The sequence below is a fragment of the Salmo salar genome, chromosome ssa10 (assembly GCF_905237065.1).
Source record: "Salmo salar chromosome ssa10, Ssal_v3.1, whole genome shotgun sequence".
In the NCBI taxonomy this organism is placed as follows: Eukaryota; Metazoa; Chordata; class Actinopteri; order Salmoniformes; family Salmonidae; genus Salmo; species Salmo salar.
The window spans coordinates 86,430,622-86,442,509 of record NC_059451.1 but is presented as its reverse complement, the minus strand read 5'-3'; the positions used below and the strand labels follow the sequence as shown (position 1 = coordinate 86,442,509).

Here is an 11,888-nt window from a genome sequence, read left to right as displayed (position 1 = left end):
AACATATCACAAGGTTAAAATTCCCTTCGCCGCTCTTTAAATGCTTATCATGAGCAGGAAGCGAGAATGGAAAAGGGGAGGAAACGAGAGGAAAAGAGAAAATGGTAGAAATGAACATAACATGATCTTTGTATAAGCAGCAGAGTTTCCCCCCAGGAGCTCATTAAAGTCTTGAGAGTGAGCAGCAGTCAGAGAAGAGTGGAGGAAGCCCCCAATCACCAGACCGAATCTCTCTATACAGCGGATCAGCGGCCAGGAAGACAGCACAATATCACTGGAACCAACACACACTGTCACACGCACATCAAGAACAACAATGTTGGCTCTCGCAGACATGAACACACACATACAGTACCTACTGTACACACACACACACACACACACACACACACACACACACACACACACACACACACACACACACACACACACACACACACACGCTACATCTTGATTATCGCTCACTCCAGACAACTTTTTGGAATTGAATGGAAGATGGGAAGATGGGTGGAGATGGTCTTAGATGTTTTTCCAACTAGGTTTTAGCAAATGAATCGCAATGAGAGTCTCGGATTAGGTTTAAGAAAAATAAAAGTACCATTTCAATTTTATTGGATCAAAGAAAATAAAAAACAATAGATAAATTGATTGATAAATAAACGGGAGGATTTGTACAGTTAATAATCATAATAAAATTCCTTTATAGTTTTTCTGGTATAGTTTCAGTTTAGCCACATTTCGACCGAAACAAGAACAAGAAGCATCAGTAGTTAAGGGCAGCCTCATAATCCACGCACAATCACAAAATGTTAACATTGAAATACGGAAATACGATATTCAACCAGATTCTGTTAATCATAGATTATATCATATAGAAACTTTCAGAATCCATATATATATCCAGTATACAGCTAGAGTCTTTTAGAGTTTCAGCAATCCTCCAACCAAGACAAAGCAGGGACATCTTTACTGGGAGGAGAAGGCTAGAAAGAAGAGCAGCAGAGGGGAGGATAACACAACGGGACAGGAGAGGAGGAGTATTGAACAGAGGATCAATATATGTGAAGAACAGGGGATGGGAAGAGTGATGAGTGAGGAGGACTCAATGGTACAGTACAGTATCTGCTTGGACTTGTAATGACAGTGGTGGAAGGGATGTAGAAAATGTATTGTCGGACTGTACACAGACGTATAGAATTTAAAAAAGGAGTCACAGAAAATGGGTGGGGATGGATGGCCATACGGTATGTGGAAACATGGTTGATGCAGCTCTTTGACACTGTAGGTAATACAGAGACATTCCTCAAAGCAGATGCAGAAAGAGATGATGTGGGGGAAGGGGTGGACTTGGCCTCTAGTTTTTACTCTCTTTAATGTTTTTAAATGATAATATTTCTGAGGATAAAAAAGTTTTGGCTGTCCAGAGCTGTAGTCAGGCAGCGGAGTGAGTGAGTGTGTTGGAGAGCCTGCCCTGCCTAATTATACCTTACACATCTCTTTAACTTCCTCTCCCATATATCTCTCTCTTCCTCTTCATCTTTCTCTATTTCTTATCCTCTCTCTCACTCCACAGTCTCCCAAGCCGCCGAGCTGAGAAGCATTAGTCCCTCCAGTCTCCTTGTCTTCTACATGGGGAAGACCAGGAACCCAGAGAACGTGGAGTACTTCCAGCCCCCCATGAGGTTTCCTCTCTCCAGTTTGAGGTAGGCTCGGTCCCCCTTCTCCATTTGGATCAGCACTCCGTTACTGGCAGCCTCACGAGTCACATCCTGGTCCCCAGCGAAGGCCGAGATCACAGGCCATCCGTTATGCATTAGGCTCACCTACAGGACCGACAGGACAGATATTACAGTTAGAGATGGTAAAGTTCACACACATTTCTACACACCCACCCAGACACACACTAGAACACAGTGAACACGGACATGAACATCCCATCATTTCACTAATTCAGATTCATACATTGTACAGTTCACCCTCCTTGTGTTGAGTTTAAGAGTAAAGTTGAAAAGCACTTGCGGGTTGAGCACTCCTTGACTCAAACATGCCCTTAACATTCAAACAGTAGCCCCTAAATCATGCATAAAAAAGCATAAAAGTGATCAAAACACTTATCTTAGGCCTTGGTTTGTACCAGCAAAGCTTGAGAGAAAGAGACAGAGAGAGAGCAAGAGCAAGAGAGCAAGAGAGAGAGAGAGAGAGAGAGAGAGAGAGGACAGAGCAGCCTCTGTTCAGTGTGCTAAATGAGTCTACAGGGCCACGCCTCTACATCACTCCCACCAGCCAGGGCCCAGGGGAGGCTCACTCAGCTCCCACCCAGACGCAGCTTTACCCCCAGCCCCATCCACAGTGAGGAGGGGAAAGGGAACCTCGCTCAGCTGGATGAGAGGGTCAAACTGGGGAAAATCCCTCCTTTCTGATGTATGGGAAACAGAAAGGAAAACGCTGCACACTGCTGCTCATGCTCCCAGGTGATATTTATTTATAATGTTTCGACCCTTAGGCCTTCATCAGGCATCCATATCCCAGGTGGGGATGGAAGGTCCTATATATAGTGGAGTGGAAGGTCCTATAGTGGGGTGGAAGGTCCTATATATAGTGGGGATGGAAGGTCCTATATATAGTGGGGTGGAAGGTCCTATATATAGTGGGGTGGAAGGTCCTATATATAGTGGGGGTGGAAGGTCCTATATATAGTGGGATGGAAGGTCCTATATATACTGGGGTGGAAGGTCCTATATATAGTGGGGGTGGAAGGTCCTATATATAGTGGGGTGGGGGTGGAAGGTCCTATATATAGTGGGGTGGGGGGTGGAAGGTCCTATAGTGGGGTAGAAGGTCCTCTATATAGTGGGGTAGAGGTCCTATATATAGTGGGGTGGAAGGTCCTCTATATAGTGGGGTGGGGGTGGAAGGTCCTATATATAGTGGGGTGGAAGGTCCTCTATATAGTGGGGTGGGGGTGGAAGGTCCTATATATAGTGGGGTGGGGGTGGAAGGTCCTATATATAGTGGGGTGGGGGTGGAAGGTCCTATATATAGTGGGGTGGGGGTGGAAGGTCCTATATATAGTGGGGTGGAAGGTCCTCTATATAGTGGGGTGGGGGTGGAAGGTCCTATATATAGTGGGGTGGGGATGGAAGGTCCTATATATAGTGGGGTGGGGGTGGAAGGTCCTATATATAGTGGGGTGGGGGTGGAAGGTCCTCTATATAGTGGGGTGGGGGGGTGGAAGGTCCTATATATAGTGGGGTGGAAGGTCCTATAGTGGGGTGGAAAGTCCTATATATAGTGGGGATGGAAGGTCCTATATATAGTGGGGTGGGGGTGGAAGGTCCTATATATAGTGGGGTGGGGGTGGAAGGTCCTATATATAGTAGGGTGGGGGTGGAAGGTCCTATATATAGTGGGGTGGGGGTGGAAAGTCCTATATATAGTGGGGTGGGGGTGGAAGGTCCTATATATAGTGGGGTGGGGGTGGAAGGTCCTATAGTGGGGTAGAAGGTCCTATAAATAGTGGGGTGAAAGGTCCTATAAATAGTGGGGATGGAAGGTCCTCTATATAGTGGGGATGGAAGGTCCTATATATAGTGGGGTGGAAGGTCCTATATATAGTGGGGTGGAAGGTCCTATATATAGTGGGGTGGAAGGTCCTATAGTGGGGTGGAAGGTCCTATATATAGTGGGGTTGGGGTGGAAGGTCCTATATATAGTGGGGTTGGGGTGGAAGGTCCTATATATAGTGGGGTGGGGGGTGGAAGGTCCTATAGTGGGGTAGAAGGTCATCTATATAGTGGGGTAGAAGGTCCTATATATAGTGGGGTGGAAGGTCCTCTATATAGTGGGGTGGGGGTGGAAGGTCCTATATATAGTGGGGTGGGAGGTCCTCTATATAGTGGGGTGGAAGGTCCTATATATAGTGGGGTGGGGGTAGAAGGTCCTATATATAGTGGGGTGGGGGTGGAAGGTCCTATATATAGTGGGGTGGAAGTTCCTATATATAGTGGGGGTGGAAGGTCCTATACAGTGGGGGAAAAAAGTATTTGATCCCCTGCTGATTTTGTACGTTTGCCCACTTACAAAGAAATGATCAGTCTATAATTTAAATAGTAGGTTCATTTGAACAGTGAGAGACAGAATAACAACAAAAATCCTGAAAAACGCACATCAAAAATGTTATAAAATGATTTGCATTTTAATGAGGGAAATAAGTATTTGACCCCTCTGCAAAACATGACTTAGTACTTGGTGGCAAAATCCGTGTTGGCAATCACAGAGGTCAGACGTTTCTTGTAGTTGGCCACCAGGTTTGCACACATCTCAGGAGGGATTTTGTCCCACTCCTCTTTGCAGATCTTCTCCAAGTCATTAAGGTTTCGAGGCTGACGTTTGGCAACTCGAACCTTCAGCTCCCTCCACAGATTTTCTATGGGATTAAGGTCTGGAGACTGGCTAGGCCACTCCAGGACCTTAATGTGCTTCTTCTTGAGCCACTCCTTTGTTGCCTTGGCCGTGTGTTTTGGGTTATTATCATGCTGGAATACCCATCCACGACCCATTTTCAATGCCCTGGCTGAAGGAAGGAGGATCTCACCCAAGATTTGACGGTACATGGCCCCGTCCATCGTCCCTTTGATGCGGTGAAGTTGTCCTGTCCCCTTAGCAGAAAAACACCCACAAAGCATAATATTTCCACCTCCATGTTTGATGGTGGAGATGGTGTTCTTGGGGTCATAGGCAGCATTCCTTATCCTCCAAACACGGCGAGTTGAGTTGATGTCAAAGAGCTCCATTTTGGTCTCATCTGACCACAACAGTTTCACCAGTTGTCCTCTGAGTCATTCAGATGTTCATTGGCAAACTTCAGACGGGCCTGTATATGTATTCTTGAGCAGGGTGACCTTGCGGGCACTGCAGGATTTCAGTCCTTCACGGCGTAGTGGGTTACCAATTGTTTTCTTGGTGACTATGGTCCCAGCTGCCTTGAGATCATTGACAAGATCCTCCCGTGTAGTTCTGGGCTGATTCCTCACCGTTCTGATGATCATTGCAACTCCACAAGGTGAGATCTTGCATGGAGCCCCAGGCCGAGGGATATTGACAGTTCTTTTGTGTTTCTTCCATTTGCGAATAATCGCACCAAATGTTGTCACCTTCTCACCAAGCTGCTTGGCGATGGTCTTGTTGCCCATTCCAGCCTTGTGTAGGTCTACAATCTTGTCCCTGACATCCTTGGAGAGCTCTTTGGTCTTGGCCATGGTGGAGAGTTTGGAATCTGATTGATTGCTTCTGTGGACAGGTGTCTTTTCTACAGGTAACAAGCTGTGGTTAGGAGCTCTCCCTTTAAGAGTGTGCTCCTAATCTCAGCTCCTTACCTGTATAAATGACACCTGGGAGCCAGAAATCTTTCTGATTGAGAGGGGGTCAAATACTTATTTCCCTCATTAAAATGCAAATCAATTTATAACATTTTTGACATGCGTTTTTCTGGATTTTTTTGTTGTTATTCTGTCTCTCACTGCTCAGATAAACCTACCATTAAAATTATAGACTGATCCTTTCTTTGTCAGTGGGCAAACGTACAAAATCAGCTGGGGATCAAATACTTTTTTCCCCCACTGTATATAGTGGGGTGGGGTTGGAAGGTCCTATATATAGTGGGGTGGGGGGTGAAAGGTCCTATATATAGTGGGGTGGAAGGTCCTATATATAGTGGGGTGGAGGTGGAAGGTCCTATATATAGTGGGGTGGGGTTGGAAGGTCCTATATATAGTGGGGTGGGGGGGTGGAAGGTCCTATATATAGTGGGATGGAAGGTCCTATATATAGTGAGGTGGAAGGTCCTATATATAGTGGGGGTGGAAGGTCCTATATATAGTGGGATGGAAGGTCCTATATATAGTGGGGGTGAAAGGTCCTATATTTATTTATAACAACGTTTCGACCCTTAGGTCTTCATCAGGCATCCATATCCCAGGTGGGGATGGAAGGTCCTATATATAGTGGGGTGGAAGGTCCTCTATATAGTGTGGGTGGAAGGTCCTATATATAGGACCTTCTACCCCACTATAGGACCTTCCATCCCCACCTGGGATATGGATGTCTGATGAAGGCCTAAGGGTCGAAACGTTGTTGTAAATAAATATCACCTGGGAGCATGTGCAGCGTTTTCCTTTCTGTTTTCCTTGAGTTTGCCAACAACTTCAGCACCTGCAGAAAGTACCTTGATGTGCGTATGTTCTTCAGCTTTTGTTTAGTGATGTATGGGACTAATAACTTGGTGACCAAACAGTGGCAGCATGGACTCTCAGCCGAGTAATGAAGGGGAGGCTAGGGAGAAGGGTGAGTGGTGAACACAGACACACAAAATCATCAACTGATGGGGGGGGGGGGTCTGACCACTGAGTCTGATATTCACAAGTCACTTCCCAAAAACCTCATCGCTCAATCACTCCCAGCCAGCCCCTGCAATTACAGCGCATGGATGTGTAAATGGAATAAAGGCTGGTGCATGGTGTCAGCATTCCATTGAGCTGCTGAATTCATTAATGCGTTAGCACCCAATTAAGCCCAGCGAGAGAAGATTTAGATATACATTTGGTGAGTGGATTTCCGCCCACAGTTTAATTCAGCACTTAGCTGTAATGAAAAAGCACACATCCTCATCTCACATAATTTCCTGTCCAGACAGACAGATGACAGCAGTAACGTGACAACAGACCACTTTCTTCTCTTCATTGGGTGAAGGGAGACACATTGACTGGCCAGTGGGCAGCAAGGTTATCTTTAGAAATGTCATGTTTTGGGGAGGACTATGCATGTAAAGGTGCTACACAGGTTTAAAAAAATATTTTTGCATTGGAATTTCAGAAATTGTCCATAATATCTCTTCTGCTAATATTGTAATGATAGTGTTTCACAGTATTACCTACTCGCCAGTGTTGTGATTGGCTGTAATATTCACCTGTTAATTTCTCCCGCTGGAGCGGCATCTGTTAAACTGGGAATGCTGTTCTGACTTTGTGACTGTGTTATCTAGTGGAAATCAAACATTTCCTGGTTGCTAAAATTCTACGCTGTTTGCTCAATTTCAGTTTATGTGAGAAAACAAGCACTGAGTAGTGTAAGGAATCATTGTAATTGAAAACATATTTCACAATGATTTAGATGGTACAATGATTCCCTACAATATTCAGTGCTTGTTTTCTTGTCAGTTTGAATGACTGTTTGCCTGCTCTATCTTACTTGTATTGAAATTAATCTAGCCCGCTAGGCCGAGGCTAGTACTTTTCAGACTGAGCTGTTAGAAAGTCTGCTCAATTAGCCCGCCGGTTAGTTGGCACAGATTTTGGACCTGGGCTAGTAAAAACTGTGGTCTACTAGCCCAGCTGGCCTGGCTGGCGACTGCCCAAAATTACAATTCCATCCCCAGTAGGGACTCATACTAAACTAAAGTTATTGATTAGCTGGTTAATGTATTATTTCAGGGGATTTGTACTTGGGGCTCACATGTAACACTCTATGACAATGGAGTTTGCTCATACAAATGGAAGCCTCTGAAATGAAAAGTGTGCTTCTGTTCATCCTTGAAGTGGAGTGCTGAAACAATCTGTACTTGTGCCAACTCTATAACGTCAGGATGGTTATTTACATTCAAAAGAAATAGAATGAGGAGGAGATAAGACATATATTTATGATGTAATGGCTGTATTTATGATGCCAAGATGTAATGGCTGTATTCCTCCTTCAATGGCAAAATACTGGAGTTGTAAGACAATCCTGTTCCACTAAATACATGACCATCCTTCTAGAAAGACACTGGAAAGTTCTTAATCTCCATTTAAACCAATCCACATACCCCCCCCCCCTCCTCCTTTTGTCTCCCCATGGCAAACAGAAGCTCTAAGGCAATCAAACAGTGGGAGTTTGAACACAGCAGTTGTGTCTATGTTGGACTAGTGTATCAGAGCTGAACTGAGCTGGGAATCCTCTTCTATTTATTATTTGGTTTATATGGGAGGATGATGTATGTTTCTAGTGAAAATCTTTATATTTGTCTTTTGTGAGAAAAGTATTGACAGTGAAATGTATTTAGTGTGCTATTTAGTTGCTTGAGTAAGTTGTCTGTAATTTGTACCTGTTCATGCTTTAGTTGGTGTCAATGACATGAGAGGGGAATACAGTTTGACAGAGCTTTTCATTTTGCTTGCCTGGTTTGTTTTCAACTAATTAATTCAGCTTCCAATAAGAGATGAATAACAGAATGTAATACTGAAGCCCCATGGATTTCACGGCATAATTAGACCATGATTTAATTAGTGAAAGATACACTCTAAGAGGGGCTGGTTTTAAAAGCCACGTTGTCCGTGTTAAATGTTATTTAAAGAGGGTTACATCTAATCAAGTATATTCACTAATTTAACGCAATCAAAGGATTACTCTATTTGTGTTGCTTGGGAAAAGCGAGCTGTCAGTCGTTGCTCGATGGATTGGCGCTGCACAATATGTACAGGTAACTGCCAAAATAAAGGAAACACCAACATAAAGTGTGTTAATAGGGCGTTGGGCCTCCACGAGCCACCAGAACACCTTCAATGCACCTTGGCATAGATTCTACAAGTGTCTGGAACTCTATTGGAGGGATGCGACACATTCTTCCACAAGAAATTCAATAATTTCCTGTTTTGTTGATGGAAAACAGTCTCAGGCACCGCTCCAGAATCTTCCATAAGTGTTCAATTGGGTTAAGATCTGGTGACAAATTGACACACAGAGACACGCTATACCCCTATGCTTCTTTGAGACCACTCTTTCAAAATCAATGAGATATCGTCTAGCCATGGTAGCCAAAATAATGGGCAACTGGGCATTTTTTATACATGGCCCTACGCATGATGGGATGTTAATTGTTGAATTAACTAAGGAATCACACCTTTGGGGAAGCACTAGCTTCAATATAGGACTACTTTGTATCCCTAATTTACTCAAGTGTTTCATATAATTTGCCAATTACCTGTATGTGTATATTATTTAAAGCAACCATTTATATTATCAACCAAGTAACTTTGCTCAAAATACCTGTTTTGTCTGGGTCTATTTTGACCAGTTTGGTATTTTTACTTGATGTAAATTGCAGCCGCCAAGCCACGCAGCAGGACAGAACAGCTTCTACGCTGCGGCTGTCCAGGGTCCTGAAGCCACTACGGTCGCGACACTGGCTAACTGGCTGCCACTGCTCCTAATTGGCTCCATAGCCGTATCGATTCATTATGATTCAGCTGGTGACTTTCATATGCAAACACCCCTTTTCTCTGGGGAATTAGTGGAATGACATCTCACAAATCTACAAATTATTTCTAGTGGAATAATTTTTCAATTTAGGCCTAATATGTGGTCTACCAGCGGGTGGTCTACCCCTTTCTCCTCCTCCCTCCCGCTCAGTGACGGCACGCGCGCGCGCACACACCCACACACACACTTGAAATAAACTGAGGCAAAGTGTTCCGTATTGATACAAAGCACTGACCTGGATCGTTTGGCGATTATACACTTTGACCACGTGGAAATTAAAACTGTAAATCCCTTTGCGGGGGGAGATGAAATTGCTCCGTTCCTCATCGAAATTCTTACCAACGTTTACAAGTATCTAGGGAAGATAGAAAGAGTGTGAAGAGGGAAAATACACTAACATCAAAGGCACTTCTCAATCACATAAATGCTTTAGAATTTCATTGCATTACAAAGATGAAAGGAACTCACCCAATACACAATGATACTGCATCTTATAGGACTAGGTAACTGATGACATTTGACTATAACTTTGTTAGTTTCAAATTAAGTCAATTATAGAAACCAAGTTAATCAATTTTGGAATGAATCCATCTATACATTTCTGGGGCTCAAAGGTCTAATTTTATAAGACCAAAATGTAATTTAATTGAATGGCCATTTGGCGGCTATTAACCTTTTGAGATATGGAGTAGCACGGAGTAAGACTTCACCCCCCTGACACTGGTATTAAATTATTTGGAGAGATGTCAGACATCATTTCATATCATCAAAATGAACTTAAATATTTAAAGGCTGACTACTTTCACCTGCCTGCATCTATAAATCTCCTCTCTATCTGAAACAGTGAATCTCCATTCTCTACTCATGGACAGAGAGCTTTTTTAAATCAATTTTCAACCCCAATCATCCAAAACCCCTCCCGCCACATTCGCCTACCAGGTAAAGAGTGATATAGCAGACAGACAGATCAGTGAAAGTTACCTGGTCAAAGTAGATGACCATAGTCCGATTACTCATCTCCGAAGGCTCATGGTTGGTATTTCTCACGGCTGAAAAAGCCACTTTGGCGCTCCCGGAGCGCACCGATATCCCGAGAGCAGTTCCAGTGGCATCCGAAGTTGGGTTGGAATCGCAAACGACCAGACATTTCCCTTCGAGCACGATGGGTTCCGTCTCGTTCTGAGCGTTCACTAGAGTCACTAGCCACACTGCACCCAGTAATACCGTCAACATTATGGCAACTTCACTCTGCACTTCGTGGCTGTATCCTGCTATTCTTATTATGTTCGGCAAAATTCAGTCTTTCCAAATGACCAACTCCTTTTCCTTTCTTGAATTATAGCTATCCTTGTGTATTTCTAAATTTTGGAAATGTCAAAGACAGGTTTGGTTTTCCCGTTTCTTTTTTTAAATCATGGAGAGTCCCCTTTACCCAGTCGTTCCACGTGTAAACTTATTTTTTCCCCTCTCAGCTCAAGCCTCCCCGCCTTCTTGTCTCACTCCGTAATCGAATAACCAGTCGAGAGCGGTACGAGGCCCTTGTCGAGTTGAAGCGCAGTTGAATACATAGCGCGGGGTCCGTCTGCTTGCGCGCTGAATTATTGATATGTGAGATATTAGAGCTGAAACACAAAGGCTCGGACGCGCAATGCTCACGCCCCGTTCGTTTTCAGCAGACCCCTCCCCCGGGCCCCAATCACAGATTAGCGCATCTCCACATTTCCAATCGCCGCTCTCGAGCCCGCCTCCCCACCACGTGACGGTGGCGGAGTAGTTTTCCCGCTCCGGAGGTATTTTACAGGTGGACTCCGCTCGAGCAGACACCAGAGAGGATGATGACACCCCAATGTTCGAGGAAGAGGAGAACCTACACAGACCCCCAATTCTCTTGTCATAATCACTTTGACTTTGGATGCTGTTAAGAATTGTCAATGAAGAAGGAATAATAGCAGGAGGAAAATCTAACATCCGGTTTCAAAGAACCATGCGCATGGAAAGTTTCTTAGCGTCACGTGAAAGGATTTTTTTTTCTGAGAACAATGTCGATCATGAGTGAAGACAGATGAGAATGGACGTTCTGAAATACTATAGTCTATTGGTCAAGAAATGTTAAGACTCTTCAACTAGCCTACCGAAGAAGAATTGTATTGATTATGAGAATGATTGGAAGAGACAATATACAAAGATTTACAAAGCTATACATAGCCTACCGATAAAAATCATGCGGTCATCTACAATATCGATTAGGCCTAAATACCCCCCCATCTTCCCCCTCCTCGTCCTGCTCTGCCTGTCCTGGGTGTACCCACACAAGTAGAAAACGTAGGAAGTTAAACCATGTTGAAAATAACTGAGGGGCAAAATGACTTCTGGAAACTCGCTGTCAGTGATTGTATTGTTTTACATGAGTCTTTGCCTGGAGTTTCAACCTGGACTCAGGGGTAGACATAACATAGTGAAAGTAAATTTGTCTCCCTCTATTGGTATGGTAGCCTATGTATTCATTTGTGAACGTCCATCATCCATTTCATATGATATTTTACAAATTACAATTCGTATGATATGTTACAAATTTGCAAAACATATTGTAATGAAAC

General features: G+C 43.9%; 1 protein-coding gene across 1 annotated transcript; it reads right to left on the bottom strand.

Moving 5' to 3' along the window:
* Positions 1-573: 573 nt before the first annotated feature.
* LOC106560864 (cerebellin-1) lies at positions 574-10,951 on the bottom strand. Its single transcript, XM_014124248.2, has 3 exons — positions 10,273-10,951; positions 9,527-9,646; positions 574-1,823 (listed from the first exon to the last, which is right to left on the bottom strand). Exons 1-3 carry the CDS (start codon positions 10,522-10,524, stop codon positions 1,626-1,628), a joined length of 570 nt encoding a protein of 189 aa, XP_013979723.1. The 5' UTR covers positions 10,525-10,951; the 3' UTR covers positions 574-1,625.
* Positions 10,952-11,888: the final 937 nt, after the last annotated feature.

Coding starts and splice junctions, on each gene's coding strand:
- LOC106560864 (XM_014124248.2), bottom strand. CDS start 10,524: ATGTTGACGGTATTACTGGGTGCAGTGTGGCTAGTGACTCTAGTGAAC. Junction 9,647..10,272: donor TGGTCATCTACTTTGACCAG/GTAACTTTCACT, acceptor TATCTTCCCTAG/ATACTTGTAAACGTTGGTAA. Junction 1,824..9,526: donor ATAATCGCCAAACGATCCAG/GTCAGTGCTTTG, acceptor TCGGTCCTGTAG/GTGAGCCTAATGCATAACGG.